Source organism: Ananas comosus, linkage group 12 (assembly GCF_001540865.1).
Source record: "Ananas comosus cultivar F153 linkage group 12, ASM154086v1, whole genome shotgun sequence".
Classification (NCBI taxonomy): domain Eukaryota; kingdom Viridiplantae; phylum Streptophyta; class Magnoliopsida; order Poales; family Bromeliaceae; genus Ananas; species Ananas comosus.
In genome coordinates this window covers 10,929,630-10,955,184 of record NC_033632.1, presented here as the reverse complement: position 1 = coordinate 10,955,184, position 25,555 = coordinate 10,929,630, and the positions used below count along the sequence as shown (strand labels likewise).

At 34.5% G+C, this 25,555-nt stretch overlaps 1 protein-coding gene across 1 annotated transcript; it reads left to right on the top strand.

The window, feature by feature from the left end:
• LOC109718949 (probable carboxylesterase Os04g0669500) lies at nt 1-12,239 on the top strand. The gene is made up of 6 exons (XM_020245448.1): nt 1-341; nt 3,866-3,918; nt 8,947-9,070; nt 9,150-9,271; nt 9,746-9,853; nt 11,739-12,239. The coding sequence occupies exons 1-6, from the start codon at nt 32-34 to the stop codon at nt 11,826-11,828; spliced, it is 807 nt and encodes a 268-aa protein (XP_020101037.1). The 5' UTR covers nt 1-31; the 3' UTR covers nt 11,829-12,239.

Genomic DNA, 25,555 nt, shown 5'->3' with positions numbered 1-25,555 from the left:
TTTTATTAGAGAAAGAACTGCGCGCAGACCGATGAGCCTCCGCTCCTGCCCCTCTTCCCTCCTCCTCCCGCGACTGCGACCGTCTTCCCTCGCCGTCCTCGCCTTCACCGTCTTCGCGTCCCCCTTCCTTCTCCTCCCCCGGCGGTCTGCCGTCAATCCTCCTCCGCCGCCGCCGCCGCCTTCTCCATCGATGGCGGCTCGCAGCTTCGTGCTGTGGCTGCACGGGCTGGGCGACTCCGGCCCCGCCAACGAGCCCATCCGCACCTTCTTCACCTTCCCCGAGTTCAACCTCACCAAGTGGGCCTTCCCCTCCGCCCCCCACGCCCCCGTCTCCTGCAACTGTAATCATAACCCTCTTTGATTCCTTTTTAGGTTAAATGAGATTCTCATTTTGCAAATTGAAATCGAAACATAGGCTCAATGATTGTTGTTCCGAAGAACATCATAGTTAGGGCCTTTTAGGTCCTGTTTTAGTGCTAGATGAAGATGAAAATGCTGTATGCCATCCTGAAATGTGCAAATTAGACTGTCGGTCCCCGAAGTTTAGTTTTCTGCAGTTGTGGTGTCGAACTGGTACTCGTCGATTTAGTAGAAAACGGCCCAGAATTTGTCTTTCTGCTCGCATGCAAAATGGCGGAAATCAGATAAACCATGCCGTGGAAAAGATAACGGAATAATAGACCGCGATATATGCCTTATGCCATAAAACGGCGGCGACGGGAATCAAACTCATGACCTCTTTAGAAGTAGGGGGCTAAGAACCTGGCTCTGATACCATGTTACCCAAAAGATCGATCTGGTAGGAAACAACCCACGGTTTGTCTCAACATAAACTTTACTTTTTGTTTCAGTAGAATCGCTGCACATAATTGATTTTTCTGGTGATGTAATGACTCTGCGGCTAATGCGGCTATGAAGAAATGAAAATGCAGCGACAGCTTGTCATTTTAATGGCTATAACAATATTATTCAACTATCACATCATCTCGAAGAGTTGATTTAATAACTGAATTAGGAATCAGAGCATCGCTGAGAGATTAGTCGGTGGCCATGAGTTATCACAATCACTTTGTTTGGGAAATTACTTCAAGTTTAAAAAAGCGACCTAATTGAATTAGAAATTGAAGTTCAATGCCTTAATTGAAACAAATGAAGGTGTGATGTCAAACAAAATTTTACTTAAATTTTAGTACCAATGGTATAATTTACCCTTCTGAAAAATAGGTCCCTTACTAATATTTCTGTAGATTGATAGCCTATTAAATTCCAGTTATTATGATTTAAGTTATTTCAGTCATTTGAATTAGAGATATGCCTATATTCTGATTTTATTAGCGATTGGGCTTTGGAATCAATATTATGATTTTATTCGCGATTGGGCTTTGTTAAATTTAATAAAATTCTCAGTCAATCTGATGTGACTCGATTAAATCAAAATAAGTGAAAGTTGAGGGGGTCTCAATCAGGGGGGAAAAAAAGAAAAGCGAAGGGGTTATTTTAGAATAGACTACAGTTGAAGGGGTCTCCATATATTTTTTTCCCCATTTACTTCTGCTTAAAGCAGCAACAGTTTCCAATTGAGTGTTTGACAAAAAGAAAAATCTATACCTTTTACTACAGCAAGGAGTAGAAATGAAATTTTGAGCCTCAAAAGCAGGAGCTCCAATTTTCTGCTGTAGAAAGAATTTGGTGAAGGTGCTTTAATGTGGTGCTTCTTCTCTGTGCCTCACGCCCTTGCCTCTTGCAACATCACTATCGATCTTCTTTCCTTTCATTTGAAGAATCTTTTGGTTTCTGTTTGGTTATATGTAGAACTATTAATTCATGGGACATTGTTGTCCAAGCTTTATGATGCATTGTGGTGTTTGTTATGATTGATTTCCGAATATGGGGTTTCATCCGTTATGTGGTGTTGTTAACTCTAATTATTCAGTAGCTCAACCTAAACTCTAAACCCTAAGACCTAACCCGAAACTCTAAACCCGAAACTTGCATGATATACCAACTTAGTTCATTGAAGTTCTGCATCGCAATTCAACTGTTATCCCAGAATTTTGGATCTATTTGAAAACATTGGTAAGGTGTAGGATTGAAGTTGATGTGATCTTTTGTGCATAGGTTAATTGAGATTTCCATTAAGATGCAATGGGGATTTGCGTGATTTAGCCAATATATTTTTATTTAGGCAGCATCAAGTCATCTTCTAGTTTGTTACAAGATTATCTAGAAGCTTAGCATCACTTGATTTATTTTATTATTGTGCATATAGTCTCCAAACTGTCTATTGTCAAAGATAACAAACTAGTTTGCTCATTTTGGGTCTTTCTTGGTGGCATATGTATCTAACTTTGCCAAAGTCGGGGAGAATCCAGGTCCCTTGAGCATTTTATGGAAAAACCTAAATGTCGATGAATAAATGACACTATGATGATAGTCTTAGTGAATGAACTGTTAATTTGACCAATTGTGTTCCTTTTTGGTTTCTTAACAGCCTTTTTTGGACGTCGAATAAGTTATCGGTATGAGAATTTTTATTGTGATTGGAAGCTAGGAGTGTGGTCTGTCTAGAATAGAATAGCATATTCGGCGATCAAGTCATTTTTCTAGAATAAGATAAATCACCTTGTAGGTGAAATGTGCTATCCTCCCAAATCATGGATGCCAATGCCTTTCAAGTAGTGAAATTCAAACTTCAACCTTCCAATTACACATTAAAATTTTCATACTAAATAGGTTATCATCGGATAATTTATACCGACATCCAAACAAGGCCAACAAGTCGAAGGATCTATGATTGACAGATTGAAGAATATTTAGAAGGCTGTTTATGTTATTTCCCCCCCTAGGGTGTTTTCACCTAATTTTAGAATGTTATTCCAAGCTGGTTGAAATACTGGAGGGGAACTCTTGAATCTAGAAAGGCATGTAGTATTGTAGCCGAAAATATGGAAAGGCATGTTTGCCTTAATGTGATCCTCTTTTTTGTTAAATGACTTGGAAGGGAACTCTTGAATCTTTTATTTGCTTCGCTTTTTAATGATTGCAAGCTAATGACCAAAGAATTTTTCTTGAAGTGACTGAACAGAAATAAAAATTGTAACTCATGTAGTTGTTGGTGAAACTTTTTATCCACAGTTAGTAAATTACTGCTTCCACATGATTAGACATGATTCACTCTAACTATATTTGCCAGCATTTTTTATTTGTGAAATGTCTCTTATTAATCAGTCCATAATGTGATACGTATTATAATGGCACAACACCATGATAGATAGTCCAAATCATTTTTTGTCCTGCCTCACCATGCAAGCTATATTTCAATTCCAAGATGAACAACTGTTAGTACTATAGGAATTTTGGTAAAATGGATCACTAGAAATTTACGTCATACATACTGGAGCATGTGGTATCTTTCTTTATACTGGCTTGATGGTCCATTTTCTCACTTTGTTCTGTAGACATACAAACTAAAACCCAAATCCATGGAGACAAGTTTTGTTTTGCGCAATTAATAAAGTATTTCCTGTATATTATTACTTGCATTCTACATATTTCTTGATGTGTATGAGTGGATTTCTCTGTGCATATTTCTAGAGATGCATGGGATATCTTGATAATGATTCCCTACTTGTGACTTATTCTGGAAATTTATCATGTAAATTGGATGCGAATTTTGTGCTCAAACTGTAGTTACAATTTGTAATTTTTTATTGCTTTTTGCTTTTGTACAAATCGTCTTGCACTAAAATACTCGAGCAAACTTCATGTAGATTTGATATTCTGAAATATGGAAATATTTTATATTTTTTTGCTTCTTTTTGATTTCCCATGACGGTCGGTTGTTCCATGCCATTTTTCTTTGCAGATGGTGCTATCATGCCCTCATGGTTTGACATTCATGAGATTCCTGTGGCCGCTGTAAGTTTTACTTGACAAGTGTAGATGCTATTGCGAAGTTAGAAATTTAGAGATGGATCTTTGGTTAACTTAATTGTTTTAGAGATGGATATTTGGTTCATTAGTGTTGCTTGATTAAAACTTTCGCATCACTTGGATATTCTTAAAAGGTTTATTATATACAGTATATATATATATAGAGAGAGAGAGAGAGAGTTGAGTTATAATACTATCAGTAGCAAACGGACTCTGTTGCCACCCATTTGTTTTCGATGATGGAGCCTCCAAATCGATAATCGGCACCGTTGAATATAATCTATATCACTTAAAGTATTTAGAAATCAAATTTCATACTTTTTCGATATTGTTCTCTTGTCCATCAAGTGAGCATAATAATGAACGGCTGAAAATGAATATCCTCTAAAAAGTGATGATAGAAATTTTGTAATCAAGATCGAGGGTATAGATCTTATTCTAAATAGTTTAAAGAATTTTCTAACCAAAATTCAATTGATTTGAATAGCTTTACACTGTTAAACGAAAAAACGCCTAATATCTACCATTAAAATTATAAATTTTGAAACCCTTTGATCATTAGGTCAATGATGTCGAAATGATTCGAAATTTGGTTTCTAGATACTTCAAGTGGTATAGATCTTGTTCAATGGTGCCCATCGTCAATTTAAAGGCTCCATTATCGAAAATAAATGGGTGGCAACGGAGCCGGTTTGCTACCGATAGCATTCCTACTCAACTCTATATATATATATGTATGTATGTATGTATGTATGTATATGTATATATACATATATATGTATGTATGTATGTATGTATGTATGTATATGTATATATACATATATATGTATATATATATATACAATACATATATGTTATATATATTACACATATATGCATATTAGTATATATGTAATATATATATATATACATATACATATAATATATATAGATTGTTATGTAAGTATATATATTGTATATGTATATATACATATATATTATTATATATATATATATATATATATATTATATATATATATAATATACACATACATATATAGTTCTATATCAGCATATAACATACATATATATATGTTTATACACATATACACATACATATATATGTATATATACATATACATTTATAAGCTTATGAATTGGGGATACGGTCACATCACTTTCGCCCACGTGGCGGGTATGGAGAAGGGGCGGACCGGGAGGGGTGGGTGGTGGGCCCCATTTTTTTTTTCTTTTTTCTTTTTCCTCTCTCTCCTTCTCTCTCTCTCTCTCACTCAGTCTCTCCTTCACTTTCTTTTCTTTTTTTTTTTTTTTTTCTCAACAACTTTTCTTTTAATTTTTTCTTACAGCACAATTAATACAATATTTTCTACATCAAGTATAAAATTTTATCACATAAAGAAATTCTATTTTTTAATAGTCAAGATAACAAAATTAAAATTTCATTTAATTGGGAATTCAAAAAAGATCTCTCTTTATTTTAGAGGGTTGTGTGGCCCACAATTTTTTTAGGAATAATTGTATAATGTTTTCCAAACATTCCACTATTTTTTTTTTGTTCCTAAATTTTTTCAAATCTCTTAATTTCATCGCGATAAAATAGTAACCGTTAAAAAATATTTTAGAATTAATGAAATTATAATGTCATCGTCTATTTATCTTTTTTTTGCATGCCAATCTTGATCCCTAAATTTTGCATACTTTTCAGCAGGCTTCCCCGGGTTTGGGGGAGCCTGCGGGGCCCACTTTTTTTTTTTTTGTTTTCTCTCTCTCACTCTCTCACACACATTTTATATATATATATATATATTTTATTTATTCACTTTATTTATATTTATTTATTTATTTATAATTTATAAATATACGAATTTGGAACAAAAAAAGTCCTCTTATTTCGGAGGTTGTGGGGCCCACATCAATTTTTTAAAAGATTAATTGCACATTGGGCCTCAATCTTTTCACGCTTTTTTATTTTGGTCCCCAATCCCTAAACTTTGCATATTTTTCATTTTAGTATAATAATATAATATTTGAGGATTAATTTATATAATAATATAATATTTGGTAGTTGANAAGCCCACATCAATTTTTAAAAGGATTAATTGTACATTGGGCCCTAATCTTTCCATGCTTTTTTATTTTGGTCCATAATCCCTAAACTTTGCATATTTTTTACTTTAGTTTCTAAACAATTTTTTAAGAATTAATTTATATAATAATATAAAATTTGGTAGTTGAATATTTTTTAGTGTAAAAAATATCTATTTTGATTTCAAATGCCTTTTGATTAGTCTTATTTTTTTTGTGCTTTTGAAATTACGTACTAATTTCTTCACTAATTTAAAATTAAGGAATCAAATATTTTATTAGTTGTATGTGTAATGACAAAAGTTAATGAGGGCACAATAAAGACGTTGCCGCCAAGAATACTAAAGATAGTACTTTTACTTCACTTAATTTTTTTTTTTTAAATTCTACTTTGATGCTAATAGAAAAATATTATTTATCTTTCTTAATAATGTAATGAGATTTTGTTTTATTTTAAACAGATTTATTCATTTTACTTATTAGGTTTAAATATTGTTAGAAAGAAATTTACTTTAATTTTATTTTTTAATTTATTCTTAATTATTAATTATTCAATACTGAAATAAATAATATTTAAAAATATTAATACATAATAAAAAAATAATATTAATTATTATAATAATTTACTATTTTACTGTCTTCCCGCCGCATCGCGCGGGGCTCCTTAACTAGTATATATGTATACATATATATGTATATATACATATACATATATATGTATATATACATATATATACATATACATATACATATACATATACATATATATGTATATATATACACATACATATATATAGTCCGGCTACTATACTCTTATGAGTACGGTCGATTTCGTACTCATAAGTCATTTTCGATGATAGAGGTTTCGAATCAACTATTCATACCGTTAAACATGATTTAGAGCATTTGCAATTTTTAGAAATCGAATTTCATAATGTTTTGACATCATTTACCTTATGATCAAAAGATCTCAAAATTGACAAGTTTTAACGGCCGTTATGGGATGCTCACTACTTTAACGGTGTAAAAGAATCGGAATTGAATAAGTTTTTGATAAAGAATTTCATTCACTGTCTAGATAGAGATCTATAACTCCGATCTTAAATTAAAAATCCGATCCTCTATTTTTAGAAGCTCGTTCAATTTTGACCATTCATTTTATGCTTGCTTGATGGACTTTATTATGATATCAGAAAATCATGAAATTATTTTCTAGAAGTTTCAAATGTTCTAGATCATATTTAATGGTGTGGATCGTCGATTCGGAAGCTCTATCATTAAAAAAAACTTATGAGGACAAAGAGTTCTATACTAAAAAAAGTATAGTAGCTCTACTCTCTCTCTCTCTCTCTCTCTCTCTCTCTTTATATATATATATATATATATATATATAGAGTACGTCTCCCGTGCTTTCGAAAGTACGGAGGCCTCCGTGCTTGTAAGTTTTTTTCGATGATAGGACATCCGATTCGACGATCGGCTCCATTAGGCATAATCTATGCTATTGGAACTATTTAGAAACCAAATTTTATAATATTTCGACATCATTTACCAAGCGATCACAGGGTCTCAAAAATGACTATTTTAACGGCCGATGTGGCACGTTTTTAAGTTCAACGGTGTAGAAGTATCCAAATTACATGAAACTTTAATAGAAAATTCTACTTAACATCTAAAATAAGAACAATACTTTCGTTTTGAAATTTGAGTCTTTAATCACTGTTTTTTATGAGATTTTTATTTTCAGCCATTCATTTTGAGGGTACTTGTTCACTAGGTAAACGAAGTCAAAAAATTATGAAATTTGGTTTCTAGATAGTTCCAATAGCGTAGATCATGTCTAACGGAACCGATCGCCGAATCGGACGTCCCATCATCGAAAACAACTTACAAGTACGGAGGCCTCCGTACTTTCGAAAGCATAGGAGGCTAGCTCTATATCTCTCTCTCTATCTCTCTCTCTCTCTCTCTCTCTCTATATATATATATATATATATATATATATATATATATATACATACATACAGANAAGAGTGTGTGTATATATATATATATATATATATATATATATATATATATATATATATAGCTAGGCTGGTATACTATCGGTAGTACGGAGACCTCCGTGCTACCAAGTTGTTTTCAATGATGCGGTTTCCAAATCGACGATAGGCTCCGTTAGACTTGATCTATACTATTGAAAGTATTTGCAAACTAAATTTCATAATTTTTCGGTATTATTTATCTATCAAACGAGTAGTCTAAAAATGAACGGCTGAAAATAAAAATCTTATAAAAAATGATGATAGAAGATTTGAATTTAAGATCAGAGATACTGATCTTACTCTAAATAATAAAAAGAATTTTCTATAAAAATTTCATCTGATTTGGATTGTTTTATACTGTTAAATTCACAAACGCATCACATTTACCGTTAAAATTGCCAATTTTGAGACCTTTTGATCACTAGCCAAATAATATCGAAAAATTATGAAATTTAATTTTCAAATACATTTAATAGTGTAGATCAAGTCTAATGGAGCCGATCGTCGATTTGGAAGCCGTATCATTGAAAACAACTTGGTAGCATGGAGGCCGTGCTACCGATAGTATACCAGCCTAGCTCTATAGATATATATATGTGTGTGTGTGTGTGTGTGTGTGTGTGTGTGTGTGTACTTGACTTTATATGTTATTCCACTTTGTTGTCAATGAGTTCTGTTCTTTTTTCATTTGACTTCATAAAAGGTGGCTTCTGTTTACTTAGAGAAAGGGACAATTTTTTATTTTGGTGAAGTACGAATGCAAATTGGTTTATCTTATTCCTTTTGTATCAATACAATGGCATAATCCAATTGGAATTAGGGTGTGAATTTAAGATAGACTATCTATTCTGAACTGTTCTTTTGCTTGGAACTTGATTGCTAGGTATCTCCAAAAGATGAAAAGGGTGTTCTCAAAGCTGTTGAAAATGTGCATGCGATGATAGACAGGGAGGTAGCTGCTGGGATAAATCCTGAAAACATTTTTGTTTGCGGATTTAGTCAAGGGGGTAGGCATACTCACTGCTTGTTCTCTACAACATTCTTTAATAAGACATGGAGACTTGAGTGCTATTAATGGCTTGGCAGGTGCATTGACCTTAGCGAGTGTTTTGCTTTATCCAAAAACTTTAGGAGGTGGTGCGGTTTTCAGTGGATGGGTTCCTTTTAATTCATCAATTATTGAACGTATTTCACCTGAAGCAAGAAAGGTATGTTAAAATGAACCGTTTAATGTAGTTTCAGTTTGGTCCAAAGTCCAAACCTTTCTATTGTGACAATTGAGTCCCTAGCATTTGCATTTTATTGTGATTTCACTCTTTCAGTCGTGTTTCTCCATGAAATTGGACAGAAAATTCCACTCATAGTTGTCATCTAACTGCCACTTAGGTGACTTTTTTACCTCTCATATGGTGGCATTTCCATTTAATTTAACTGAGGAATTCTGTGAAAGATGTAAGATTGCAGTTACATGGAAAGGATAAGGACCCAATTGTACCTATTGAAAGTTAAGTATTGAACCGTTGGGGTCCAAACTAAGACCTTTTAAAAAGGCTGCATCCCTAGAGCAATTCACCCTTTTATTGTTGCTATGTGGGATCTACCACTTCCTTAGTTCTACTTGTTGGCATCTATCTACAATTTTGCTACTACAAAACATTTAGATAACGATTGAAACTTTGCAGACGCCTATTTTGTGGTCTCATGGAATGGCTGACAGAACTGTATTATTTGAAGCTGGGCAAGCTGGACCTCCATTTTTGCAGCAAGCTGGCATTAGTTGTGAATTTAAGGTAAATTTTTAACTTCTTATAGTTTGGTTGTAGATGCGGCTAAAGCTAACTTAAATAGCATGTGCCAGACTGACCTAACTCAAGTTGACCAAAGGTTGACAGCCTACTGTCAAAACCTGTCTGGCTTAATCTTAACTTTTCTGATCCTCAATGAAAATTTGAAACCGACCCAGAACAGCTTGAACCAAAGACAAACCAGAAACTACCTGAGTAAGACTTGAACGAAATGCAGAAGACCAAAAAGTTATGTTGAAGAAAGTTAGATTTTGTTTATAATTATATGTTACCTAGAGGAACTAGAATGTATGTGTCCTGAAAACACGATCGAAATTCATTAAAATTCATCGGCTACAATTGTGGAAATGCAAGCTTAATTGACAAGTTAAGTTTCTGAAAATTCTGTTCATCTTTTTTACTTTCCTATAGATGTGCACTGTTAAATGTGATTAGATCAGGTATTATATAATTCATAGGTTGTGACTGTAGGTGTTGAATGAAATTTCTATTGCGCCATGTACATCTAAAGAAGCTTCCTCTAAAACAGAAGTCAGTGCATGAAGCCCTTGCTATTTCAGGGTGAACGGAGAGCATAATTATGCAACAGTTCTACTGCACTGATGCTTTGTCTTCTTTTAGGGCATGTTTGGGTCGTGATTGGAATAGGAATGAGAAATGGAATTAAATTGCATTGTAATGGAAAATGGAATAACAAATCATTCAAAAATATTGGGTTCATTAGGAATGGACACTGTGGCGGATGCATATAACTCTCAGTGGGACCCCACTGAGGATGATACAAAACACCCTATTTTGTGGGCTCCACTTGAGAAAAACCTTTTAGTTGGGCTTAAATTGACCCCACTTTGGGCTCCAACTTGACCCAAGTGGGGTCCAACAAAATTTTCGTATTAGATAAGAATACTATAGGGGTTCGATGATCCGCTAACGCTTTCTTTTTTTTAGTAGTAGCAAAAATTTTAAAAAGATTCTAATAAAAAAAAAACCCTAGACAAAAAGAATACTAATGACTAGTTCACTTTTTTTTAATACAATACTAATGACTAGTTTACTTTTTTTTATTATTTATTTGTATATTTTTTCTCTCTTATATATTGACCTCGAGAAAATTTCTAGATCCTTCACTGAATGGACATTTAGAATTTTGAGAAAGGGTTTTGAAGAAGAGAGAGGAAGTAGATCAAGGGAGAGAAGGGGGAAGTGTTTGTGGGAGAGGGCTTTGAATTGTTTACTTGGAATGGGCCAATCCGGAATTCAAAGCCGGATTGGGCCATAAATGGATTGGGTCATTCTCATTCCAAAGTGGAATGAGAATCGGAATTCGATTCATGTAAAACAAACAGTAACTATCGGAATCAATGAATTTCATTTTAATTTTATAGTCAAAAATAGTTGAACGAAACATGCCCATAATGTTTTTCTAAGAAACTAAGTCAATTGATAATTGTACTTTGTGTTATCTGAGTTACAAGAACTGTTGTATAGTGTTCTGAAACAATTTATAATTATTCTGCGAATATTTTGTTTGTTTGTATTTGTTGTCAAATTTGTACTTACTAGATTCCTGTTAAGATCCATAAGATGCAAATATAAGTGATAATTTGATTGGGACAATTCTAAACTACATTATGAAATACCAAGTTATTGATTTCGTTTGTTACTTTTGTAAACTAGAAGCATATCATATGAAAAGTCGACTTAATTTTCCAAACTTCTGATAGATAGCTATTTTGACTGAAGATGTAAAAGAAGATAAATTTAACTTGGATAATAGAATGTTGCATATTAGGGCTTCTCACATAATTTGTGGAACCAACAACTGGTTTTGTGAGTGGTGCATTTTACTGTTATAGTTGTGACTTTGCAGGCTTATCCTGATCTTGGCCATTCGATTACACCCGAGGAACTGCGATCACTCGAGTCATGGATTAAGAGTCGTCTAAAAAGCTCTTCATGACATCAGGCAGTTTTTCCTTTCGTGCTCCGTCTTTCCAATTTCATTCTCTCCTGGTTTGTCTTTTGACTTGTTAGAAAACCTGCGCACTCGCTAATTTTTTAAATGTTAAGATGTGTGTCTATGAAAGATGCTGAAGAAGCTGAAGTGCGGTTGCGCAATTACCGGACACGATATCTTCATTTATTCTTATATTTCACCTTTTTGTTGAGATGAATATATTTTCTCCTGTCATAATCGCAGTCCGAGGATTTCCTTGAACTAATCTTGAAAATAGTACATGTTCATAGGTATGTCTCCTTTGTTGGCTCAAGGATTAATATGGATAATAATGTGTAGTATGTTGGCTTTAAGGGTTTGAAGCTATTCTCTAAAATTTATCAGAAGAATCTATGGGAGGATCAAAATCTTGTTTCCTGTGCTGGATTTCCCAATGGTGGTGGCTAATTTAGTCCAGATTTCTACGCTCACTTATGATACGATGTGAGGGCTTGTGTGTTTCACCTATTTTAGCCGATAGAATCGAAATGAGATTTATTGATTTGGATAATTGTTATTTGTTTTACGGGAATTGGATTTTGATTTTTATTCTACTCTGAAATGAAAATGATCTAATCTATTTATGGCTCAATTCGGTTTTGAATTACAGATTGACCCATTCCAAATCACTTAAAAAGTCTTTCCTCACAAACACCTCTCTTTCCTCCCCCTTTCATCATTTCCACTCTTTTAACCAAACACCTTCCTTCATCACTCTAGGAATGCTAGATATTCATTTTGATTTCTATCTCAATAATAAATCAATCATTGTTAAATGATTCGTCATTTTATTTTTCATGCAATTTAATTTTATTTCTCATTTCTATGCCAATCATGAACTAAATATGTCCTTAGCATGTTTTTTTTATGATTGGATTGCATTGAAATAGAAAAAAAAAATGACGTATCATTTAAAAATATTTGATTCATTATTGTAATAGAAATCGGAATGGACAATTGGGGTATTTACAATTTGGAGAGAGGAATTTTGATTAAGAGTGAGTAGAGTGATCAAATGAGAGGAGGGGGAAGTCCAATCTAGGATTCAAAGCTGGATTGGGCCATTCTCATTCCAGAGTGAAAAAAAAATGTTGTTCGTCCCTAAAAGTAACACTCAATTCAATTGTTTTTAAACTTTTTATACTTTGCGACATCAAACCATACCATCTTAAAGCAAGGAGGGTGGTGATCCTCTTATACTTAATTAGGACTTCTTCACGAATGTGATCATCAATTTTATTGTGCATCGCTGATGTGAAATTCTAGTGTTGAGATTCTTGCCGTGGAAATTAATGGTTTTTCTGAAATTCTTGTTCATTGCTAAAAGTACACTGGTCAATCTATTTAAACTTTTTGTACTTCGGGACATCAATCAATACCATCTTAAAGCAACGTGTGGTGATACTCTTACATCTTATCAGGACTGCTTTACCAATGAGATCATCAATTTTTTGTTCACCACTAATTTGAAATTTGAGTACTGCTTTGAGATAACTTGCTGTGGAATGGTTCCTCAAAAATTCTTGTTCGTTGCTAAAAATACACTCAATTCGTTTTAAACTTTTTATGCTTCAGGGTAGGGATGCGCGCAAACGGATTCGGGATAGGAAACGAGATAAATTTTACGATCCGAGATGGATTCGGGATTCGGGCAGAAAATAGGAGAAATTTTGACCCGTCCCGAATCCGCCTCACCATGATCCGCTCCGAAAATTATTTATATTTTTAAAAAATATCTTAAAAAATAATATATTTACAAAAAAGTTCAAAATACAAATAAGTTAGTACTCTCATTTCTTATATATTTGAAACTTTTGAATTTTATTTTGAATTGTGATTGATATTTTTTATTTTTATAATTGATATTGTTAAATTATATATATAATATTATTAAAAATTATTAATTTATATTTTATAAAATATTAATAATATTATAATTTTATAAAAAAACATTAGTTGGCGGGGGCGGATGCGGGGCGCCGACAGAAGGCAAGTTACGAGACAGGGCAGATTATGGGATGTATTTTTTAACTCATCACGGATTCGGGGCGGGAGGCGAGGCTAGATTTTGCTAGTCGGGACGGGAGGTGGGGGGGGCTCCCGCCCCCAGATCCGCCCCGTTTGCATCCCTACTTCAGGGCATCAATCGATACCATCTTAAAGCAAGGAGAGTTGCAAGAAAATAATATCTAACTCAATCCAACTTCACCGTCGAATCGTTAAACTAAGCAAATCAAATCAAATTCAACCCAACTTTGAATAACCACCTAGTTTGTATATTAACCATTTTACTTTTATAAAATTCATGTATAGCGGGGATAACTCCTCCTTAACTCAAGTATTTGAAAATTATGTTAAGATGGTATCGATTGATGTCCCAAAGTATAAAAAGTTTAAAACGATTGACTTGTGTACTCTTAGCAACGAACAAGAATTTTAGAAAAACCATTAATTTCCACGGCAAGAATCTCAGCACTAGAATTTCACATTAGCGATGCACAACAAAATTGATGATCTCATTCGTGAAGCAGTCCTAATGAAGTATAAGAGTATGATTTGAGGCATGCAGCATTTTGGTCCTCGGACTTTTATTTATCATAATTTTTGTTAAAAATTTTCAAATTTATTTTATTCAAATTTTACAGTATAATTTAGTGGATTTAAACCGTAACTTGTCACTGATGTGGCAGTAAAGTGGTAGTATTGTAAGCCACATTAATATTGCATCAATGTTGTAGCTGTATCTACTCAACTAAATTGGCCGGTCTGATTTGATTGCAACAATCTTAAATATTTAAGCCAGAAATTATAATAAATAAGTTTAAGAATCAAAATTTCACCAGTTTCATTTGTTGGGTTTTGTTCTTATCTCATAGATAATTTTAATATTAATCATGTTTGGCAGGAGGTTTTGGATAAGTTTAGATTGTACTTATCTCTATCTAGTCTAGTTTAATGGGGCATTAGGTCACCGTGTAATCATCAATCAAAGAAAAGAAATAAAGTTTTTCTCTTCACTTAGTATTTTCTTCCTCTTTATTTTTATCTTTCTATTACTCTGTTCTAATTAGTTACAACAAAGTGGTTTCAGACCCACGTATTTGGAGATCCAAGTCTCATATGCAACTTCAAGTTCCTCGCCTAATGAAGCACAACTACGATAACTGGAGCTTACAGATGAACACTTTGTTCGGGTCTCAAAATCTCTGGGAGTGTAATGCACCGAATTTTGACTAAATTGATAAAGTGCATAGTTAGCCATGCTAAACTTGATTAGAATGAGTTTGAAGGAACTTAAACTGAGTTTGGATCGAATAAAAAATAATTGGAATCGAAACAGAGTTCCAAAACTCTGAAAAATTGAGTTCCAAACTATGGGTAGGGAGGGAACTAGGCTCGGGCCTAAATAAGGCTCGGCCCGATGGCCATGTATGGGCCGGACTTTGGGTATCAAAATTATAAATTTTAATCTAGGCCAGACTTAAAAATTTAGGCTCCATAAAATTTTGGACCCGGGCCCGACTCAAAAACCCGATACATCAGTTTTTATCCATATAACAAATAAATGATATAAATATAGTGTTATTAAGGATATATATATATATATATATATATATATAATACGAGGATATCACATACATATAACTAAATAATTAGTTTCCATATGAAGATATATTATATATAACTAGTTAAGGGACCCGCGCGATGTTGCGGATAGTTATTTTAAAATTTAATTTTAAAAATTAGTTATAAAAATCAATTTCAGAATATAAATGATGTAATAAGTACATCAAAACATTTTAGTAGGCATAGTAATCTCCCATTAGTTAGTGAAATAATTTTAGTAGGTATCGTAGTCTCCCAGTAGTTAGTAAATGAGAAGAGAAATCATGTTGCGGGTAGTTATTTTAAATTTAATTTTGTAAATTAGTTATAAAAATAAATACAGTTATCTTTCCTAATGTAAGAAGAAATAATTTTTAGTAGTCATCGTACTCCTCCAGTAGTTAGTGAAATAATTTTTAGTAGGTATTCTAGTGCAATAAGTATATCTAATACCAATAGTCTAAATTATTTAACATTTATTTATATATTTTACATTTTATAAAAATAATAGTAAATTAGCTATAATAAAATTATTATATAATAATATATTTATATAACAATAAAAGTACTACTATAAATTAAATATCATATTTATAAATAAAATCTATATATATACTATACTATATATAAATATAAATACTATATTTATAAATAAATTATATATATATATATATATATATTTATAGAGCACAAGCGCTTGCTGTCTTCAGAGCACGGATGCTGCGTGCTTCCGGCGTTTCGATGATTGAGTTTTCTGAATCGATGATCGGCCTCCGTTAACTTGAATCTAACGTATTTTGAATGTTTCTAGAAAATAATTTTTGTGATTTTGTCGCATATCATTTACCTAAGCAATCGAAAGGATTCAAAATCAATTTAATTTTTAACGGCTGAAAATAAAAATTCGTATAAAAAAGTGTGTGATTATAGCTGATTAAAATTTTCGATCAAGAAATCATTAATTGTGTAGAATAGTATAAAGAATTTTCGTATCAAAATTTCATCTGATTTGAATGCTTTCTAACACCGCTTAAACTTGAAAACGAATATATCAACCGATTAAAAATTATGGTATGTTGAATTCCTTTCCGATCACTAGCGTAAATGATATCCAAAAATCGCAAAAATTATTTTCTAGAAACTTCAAATGCCCAAGCATATAGTTCTAACGAGCGCATCGTCGATTTCGAAAATTCGCATCATCGAAAACGGCTCAGGGAGCACTGAGGCCTCGTGCTCTAAGAGCCACAACAGCCCTGCCTCTATATATATTATATTATATTATATATATATAATATATAATCTCAAAGAGCGGAAGTCTCGCTCCCTCGCGGCGCCACGAGGAGCTGCTCCTCTGGCGCGTGCAACACCGGATCGCGCGAACTGGCATGATCGCCCGATTTTTCTTTTCGGCTCCGCGCACGCCCGCGCGCCACCGCCTGCTGCGCGGGCCTGCCGCGCCCGCGCGACGCCGCGCGGCCCCCGCCCGCCCGCCCGCACCGGCGTCCCTCTCGCGCGACGCCCGCCGCGCCGCCACCCGACCCCGCCCCCCGCCCTCTCGCCGCGCCCCCCTCGCCCTGCCGCGCCCGCGCCGGCCCCACCCCGCGCCCGCCTCGCCGCGCCCTGCCGCGCCCGCCCCCGCGCCTCGGCTTCCTCCCCCTGTGCCGTTCTTGAGGCCTCCTCTCTCTGTCCCGTTGCCCGGCCTTGCAACTGAATATTCGTTAGATGTACGAATTTGATGAGATAGTAAGCTTGGAATTATTAAAGTTTGAAAAATTCATCTTTATAGTGTGAGTATTTGATTATATAAACATTTAGAAGTATCACTAAGATAAACAAGTTGTATTTGTATTATGTTAAAAGTTCAGGTTGACAATAAGATTGGTTGGTTATATTTTATTGTAAGTAGTTAGAAATAAGAAAGATTTTTAAATTTGGAATTAATATTAAATGGGCGATAGACGATCAGCGAAGATGTGAGATTGTTGCAGAACTTCATATTAGTTTTTCTTTAATTTCACAGAGAGCTGTATGAAGTCAAGAAATATATTTCCTTGAATTTAATCCTAATCACGTTAATTAACTTTTATTTGTTAACGAATTTAGATGTGATAAATTCATAAGTAATACTTAGTGAGGTATTAAAACTTTTTTAAATATTTTAATTTGTTGTGTGATGTTGATCGTTAATGGAATGATTATTGTGATTTTTATACTGGAAAGAGTTTATTACACCATGCTGCAGATAGTTATTTTAAATTTTAATTTTAAAAATTAATTATAAAAATTAATTTTAGAATTTAAATAGTATAATAAGTATATCAAAAAATTTTAATAGGCATATATAATAGTCTCCCATTAATTAGTAAAATAATTTTAGTAGGTATCGTAGTCCCCCAATAATTAGTGAATGAGATAAAGAAATTATTGTTTGTAATTCTCGCAATTAGTTTTCGTTAAATATAAAATTAACTTAAGTTGCATTAATTTTTTTTCTTTTTTAATATATAATTTATAGGTGAATGCTCAATATTATAAAATTAATATTTATATGTAATACCAGTAGTCTAAATTATTTAATATTTTTTTTATATATTTTACATTTCATAAAAATAAATAGTAAATTATATAATAAATTATTATATAATAATATATCTATATAGAAATAAAATACTATATATATTAAATAAATATATATAATAAATAAATAGTAGGGCTACTGTGCTATTAGGAGCACAGCAGTCTTTGTGCTCCTAAGTTTCTAATCATCCATCAATAAAGATGAGAAAGAGAAGAGAAATTAGAGAGAAATTGGAATTTTCAATTTTTCTTCTTTTTAAATATATCTCTAATTTCTTAGAGAGTAGACTGTTGTATCTCTGACAACAGTAAAGCTGGTGCATGCAACTGTGATCTGATCATCTGCTTCTCTTTATCGTACAAAGCATGCATGGTAGCTTACCCTAAAAAGGGAAGAACAGTGCGAGTCCTGCAGCAAGTCTCCACTTATTTCTTAGCGAGTAGAGAGGACGATCGAGGACGTACGAGGCCCCGCATCTGATCATCTTCAGCTTTATGTATCTGGGCTCTGTAGCAACTGGATAAGATGAGCAATTCCCTCTTGCTATTATGGGTGGTAATCATTAGGGGAAAAAGAAAAGAGCATTTGCTAGGTCCACTACACCACATTTTTGAGTTATCATCCTACAACTATTGAGAATTCTATAAATATGTCCATACGTTTGTTTATGAGTGTACATTTTACATCTCATAAAAAAAAATGATAAGACTAGTGAGAAATAGTTATTTTTTGGATGAGAAGGGAATGTATGATTTTTACCCTATAAATTGATGTACATGTAGCATTGCTGAATAATTAATCATCTTATCTCTCATTTACTTGTGTAAAAATTACATTGTGCTCCTGTTTGGATGCATGACCTTCTTGGTTAGAACAATTTTTTTTTTTTTAATTTAGGTCGATGTCGGAAGATAACTTCTTCAGAATGAGAATTTTTTATGAGAAGTTAGAATTTTAATGTTTGCTTCTTGAAAGGACTTGATATTTATGATTTGATTGGATAGTATATTTTACTTACATGTTCATTTATTTTATTCTAAAAAAAATTGAAAGCTGAATATATATAGTTTTTATTCTAAGCATTAGATCGTACTCCACATTTATCAAATACTATATGATATTTTAATTAATCAACAACATAAGCTGAACAAAATATTCATTCATCCAACTCTACCACTACCAAGCAGCTTATTGGATATACCATCAATTCAAAATTTTTAAACATAGTTTCAAGTACTAGAGTTACTTATCCCTCCAATTAATTTGCCCACATATAATCTTTTGTGCATGGAAACATGAGACTACTATTGAGGCATCACAAACCCTCTCCATTCAAACATTTATGTTCTTGTCAAATCCAATCACATAGTTTAAGATTATCAAGCCTTGTGAGACCTAACCCACATATATTTTACGCACTGGATCTAATCGCACGAGTTTTATGACCCAACTCTCCCATGCCTCAGCACTGCTCCTATGCATTGAGTTGACTACATGGGCAAATGTTTCCTTTGTATAGATTTGACCANTTAAGATCTTTTTTATTTTTTTTTTTTAAAAGTACCGAATCATTTCTCTAGTTATATACATATTACTTAATATTACTTATTCAGATTAGATATTTTATATTATTTTAATTTTATACAATAAAAATATATGTATACTATGTGACAAATGTATAAGTGGGTCTCCACAAAGCCCAATGGGTGTCGGGCATTGAGCTTGTGTCTAAACCGGACCTTAATTTTTTTTAAAAATTGGTTAGAGACTCAAAGCCAAATAATTTTTGTTCGGCTGAGCTTGGGCATAGCATGACCCGACACAAACCCGGCCTAGTTCCACCCACTACCGGTGGGTGCCGGATGTTAATTTGGACTTCACTGATGAGCGTTTGGGTCACTTTCGGACCCCCAACTTGAGAGTGGGTTTTATTGGACTGAGGTTTGGGATGCTTGAAATTTCCTGCGGGTGCTCAGAATATCTTTCGGATGGTCTCTCGTAGGCGCCCGATACACCATTCGAACGCTCAACCTGAGAGCACCTCTCACGCGACGAATTAAATATTCAGCCCAATTTTTATTTCAGATGTCCCAGGTGGATTCTTTGGGTGTCTGGTTTCTCGAGCGGGGTAGTTACGCCAGATTCGGGTGCCCGAAAGTTCGGACGGGCGCCTGAAACCCGGCATCATGGCTGAGGTGGGATGTTTTTCCATTAAGAAGTAGATCGCTCAGTAAGTTGACGTGACACACTAAATGATTAAAAAAAAAAATTTGCCTTATGCGACTTCCTGATGTTGCTGCATGCATTTTAACCTTTTGGCGCACCTAAGTTGCAAACAAACTAAAATGAAATTTCCGTTGATGTTTAATGTGATGAAGTGTCATCGAACATTGCACAATGCAATGAGCCCGCAACTTAGTTAAACCACATTTAGACCTGGCCTTTTGTAGTATAGCTTATCCTGGATAATCTTGGTGATCTCATTGATTACAGGATCTGACTGGGGTGTGAAGAAAGTTCTTATGGGTATACTTAGTCCACCTTGAGTGTAGAATGGACTATAAACTACCAGCTTATTCTGAAGGATGACCAATCTTTATTAATCATTTTTTAGGTAAATTTTTTTCAGGTTCCTTTACCTTTTACGGGGCGTTTGGATTGATGAATATCTAGATTTAACATAACTCAAGCGTAGTGATGTTTGAGTTTTCCTGAACTATAATTATTTTTTGGATTAATTGCATATAGTACCCTGTAAACATAGTGAATTGCAAATATATTGCTATAAAGTTCAACTTTTTTATGTTATGCCTGTAAAAATTCAGTGATAATATTTGTCCTTCTAGTTTGTTATTGTTAGAGAACTGTTATTTTTTAACAGTAGATAAGTGAAATGTCAATTTTGCTATCATAAATATATCTTTCTAAAAACCCCTACTGCTATAATCGTTTAGAAATGTCCCCCAAAAAAATTTTCAATGGTTATCTTCTTTCTTATCTTCTTCCTTTTTAAAACCCAACCCAATCTACCATTGTTGCAATCTCTTCTCTCACTCTTTTTCTCCTAAATCTTTTCTTTCGAGCAAAATAAGAAAAAATTATAGAGAAAATTAAATGAAAAAACAACATGCGATCGACATGGGTAAAACAACACGCATCGTGGATGGATGGAGACGAAAAAATTCTAATTATGGATTCGAAACTAGCATGAAGGAAAGAGAGGAAGAAGAAGAATTTTCATTGCTAGGGTTTTGATTGAAAGAAGAAGTTATAATATAAGAGGAGTAAAAACGTCAATTTACCTCATTGACTAACCAAGGTTAAGTATTCTATCTATGATTAACTAAAATTTTCTAATATATCCTAACGGCAGAGGTATATTTAAAAATATTAAAACTTTTGCAGGTATAACATAAAAAAGTTGAACTTTGTAGCGGTATATTTGCAATTCGCTATATTTACAGGAAGTTGTATGCAATTAACTCTTATTTTTTGATTGTTTGTTTTGATGTAACTCATACAGTCTGAAAATTAAATTCAATTATTTTTTTTATTTGTTTTGGCGTAATTTGATGCTAGTGAAATTAATTTTTTGATTTCCATTATTTGTTTTGATGTAAATAAGTAGATTCCATTACCTCCTAAATATAATGTTAAACTTACTCCTATAAAATCCAACCTATTAAATACTTAAATCTTTAATTATTGTTTGAAAATAATCTTAATCTATTACAAAAAAACAACTCTAACCCACTCTAAAGGAAGTAGAGTTTAGATTTTAATATTTAATAAATTTTTTTTACAAAATTAAGTATGGTGGAACTTACGTTTGACACTCTAAAGTGGGAATTAAGAGTAGATGAAGCGGATGTCTAACGTAACTTGAGTTATATTACATTTTTTATTTTTACTAAAATAAATACTAAAAATGTAGAACTTGAGTTCCACCCTCCGCTTACACCAAAGTCAAACGGCCCTTTGGGGCAATCCAAAGGCCCCCTTAATGTGGTATCAGTTTGGTACAAAGTCCCTTTCCTATTGTGACAATTGGGTCCCTAACATTTGCATTATGCTGTGATTTCACTTTCAATCATGTTTCTCCATGAAATTGGACAGAAATTTCCTCATAAGTGTCATCCAGCTGCCACGTAAGTGACGTTTTAACTTCTCACGCGGTAGCATCTCCATCCAATTTGACTGATCAATTCAGTCAAAGATGTGGCATTACAGTTACATGGAAAGGTTGAGGACCCAATAGTAACTACTGAAAGGTTGGGGAACAAATTGAGACTTTATAAAAGGGATACATCCCTCGGGCAACTCACCCATTTATCGTTGCAATGCGGGATCTACCATTTCTTAAAGACTGCGTTTGTTTTAAGAACTGAATTCTAATGAACAATTTTTATTATTTTCCAGAATAAAAGTTATTTCAATAAAAATTAGAATAACAGTAAATTTAAGTTTGGATACATTCATGGATATTCTAGAGTATATCTTTAGTAGCATTTGGATAAAAAATCTAAAATAATATTTAAATATATTTATAAAAATAAAATAATTAATTTATATTAGCATATTTTATATAAAATTATTTATAAATTATTTTATATAATAATTTCTAATATAATATTTTATGTAATAATTTAAGTTATATAATTTATTCATAATATATGTAATGAACAAAATATAATACTAACAATATTCTTGTAATTTTAATTAATAATAGTAAATTTCAATACAAAAAATATTATATATATATATATATATATATGTCACGTCCCGGATTACCGCGTTTCTCCGGGCACGCAAACAGATCCGCCGTATACATAGAAATTTTTCGTGTATACGAAGCGATAGCAGTACCTGTAATCAAATAATAGCGACAACCAAAATATAGAGCTACTAAACTAAAACATGAATATATATAAAACATAAGGTTCATAGTACATACATAAGCTCCAACCCACATAACCAACTCGCTCCAGCGAGTAAACTGACAAAAGGTATGTACATGAACCCAAAATATCTCAAACTACCTGTGAAGGGTACTTCTTTAGTACGGCGACACGACTGGTAGGGATCTAGCTCGCGACTCCCTTCCCGTGGTCGGAAAAAGCAACAGCAGCAGCCGCAGACGCGGGCTCTGCAAAAAGGGGTCAACAACTGGGTGTGAGAACTACTGCAAATAGAGTAGTCCTCAGTAGGTACAGTCACCGACCTCAACAGCTCGCCCACTAAGTCTACAAAAAAGTGTGCAAGAGATAGTAAGAAAGCTGAAAACCCTACAGTTATATATCACTATACTATCGCTAACCAACACTGGCTATCTGTAGATAGGAAAATGCCACACTCTGACCCAAACTCACTAGGGACTGTGCTACACCCGTCCCGTTTGTCGAAGCTACCTTGTACACCATCCCGAGAGTAGTTGGTGGAGAAAATCTCTCTAGGGACTGCGATACGCCCGTCCCGCCTGTCTAGGCTACACCGCACAAAACCTCGAGAGTAGTCGGTGGAGAAATCTCTCTAGGGACTACTATACACCCGTCCTACCTGTCTAGGCTACACCGTACATCACCTCGAGAGTAGCCGGTGGAGAAACCTCTTTAGGGACTGCGATACGCCCGTCCCGCCTCTCTAGGCTACACCGTACAGTACCTCGCGGAAGTGGCCGTCCAAGTAGAAAGGTCCAACAGGACTGTTGTGACTCAATACATGTCACAATTTTACTAAGGGTAGAGGAAAGCGTCACGACCTACCACTAACCCAACCTCACACGGGCTGCCCAAATGGACCCAACCTACCTGTATCCAGCTACGCTGTACACCACCCACTAGGGTGGCCAGCACAAGAACTGTCCAAACAGAAACTGCAATTTCATCGCACTGAAACCTCATTCCGGAATGGCATTCGTGGGCGCGTTCCAACCGAGTTTACAAGTATCTCTGCCAAGTTCATTCAGGCTCTCACAGGCTATAATCACTGTAAATGAGCTAAACTGGTCTATGTCACTATAAATGGGTCAAATTGATCTAAGTCACCCAACTCACGTGCCCTTGGCACAACCTGATGCAAAATGCAGAAATCTGGGTCCACCATCAACTGCTCCCGACAGCCCAACACAACCTAACTCTACTGTAACAACACACTCGGCACCTCAGCACGAGCGTAAACTCAACCTACACTCATCCGAGTATCCATCTCGTACTAACAGCGATGAAACGTAAATCTGGGTCCACCGTCAATTCCGACGGCACCCGACAGTCCAAACGCTTACTGTACAACAAGCTCGGCCCCTCAGCGCGAGCGTAAACTCAGCCTACTCTAAGTTGGGTATTTACTACACACTAACAGCAGAGATACAAAAATACAGTAGCTCCTATAACTAAATCTGATAACTTTCAGAAAAATGACAGTGTAGGATCTAATATGTTTTCTCCTAAGTCAATTCCAAGTCCAACAGGTGTAAAAATCACTAGGTTAACTCGAAATTCAGATTTTATAGCATGATATACAAATTCCATGAATTTGAGTACTAGCAGGATAAATCAAACCAATAAACACATGTTGACGATGCTAGGACTTAGAAGAAAATTCGATGATTTCGGTAAACATCAACCTACCTCGAAAAGCTTGTCGAACCATGGCGAGAAGTCGAAAGAAGGGAACCCACGTGCTCGACCGACGTCCGAAGACGCAACTGCGACACCCACGTGCACGAACGGCCCTCCGGAGCAACGTCGAAACTGAACGAGCTCGAGCCGCGCCCTCCCCAACGTGCGGTGTCCACCAACTAGAGAGAGAGAGAAGGAGAAAGAGAGAGCTGAGAAAATCCTCTTGTCACACCCCGTGACCGCCAATTTTGTCGGTTGCCCGCGCGTCGACAGACGCCGAATGGACAGAGTTTCCCATGTCCGCCCAAGGCTCAACAAATACCATCATGTACATCTAGTTGCCCAGGAAAATATCAACAACATACATGATCCAAGCGAGTATAATACAAGCGAGAGCAAGAGAGAAACTAGCTATTACATTGACATTCAACCATATTACATCCACTTGGTTACAACATTTATCCACCAATACATACATATGGTTTACAATTCTGATCTTATGACATACATGTACATCCATAAGCAACCTCACCCAAAAGTACATTGAGTCCCTCAACCAATATACAATATCTCTCAAAATGGTACATGACTCTAATGCATAGAAGGTCGCTACCTAGGGCGCTATGCCCTTACCGCGGTCCTCGACCGGTCCGCTCGTGCTAGGCCCTGCAACAAAGTGGGATGCGAACTAATAATAGTTCCCAGTGGGTTTGGCTACCGACGCCGCCGATTTTCCTACTAGGCCTAAGCAGGCATAAGTAAAAAAGGGTTAGCGATATAATAAGCATTTAGCATGCTACTATGCCTCACAATATGAAACAATAAACAGGTATAATAAACAAATAATAGCAACTATTATGCTCATGATGCATGCCATTTACATTTCA

Bases quoted from the DNA above. Each gene is read 5' to 3' on its own strand.
- LOC109718949 (XM_020245448.1), top strand. From the start codon at position 32: ATGAGCCTCCGCTCCTGCCCCTCTTCCCTCCTCCTCCCGCGACTGCGA. The intron at 3,919-8,946 runs GTAAGTTTTACT...CTTGATTGCTAG, and splicing joins ATGAGATTCCTGTGGCCGCT to GTATCTCCAAAAGATGAAAA. The intron at 9,854-11,738 runs GTAAATTTTTAA...GTGACTTTGCAG, and splicing joins GCATTAGTTGTGAATTTAAG to GCTTATCCTGATCTTGGCCA.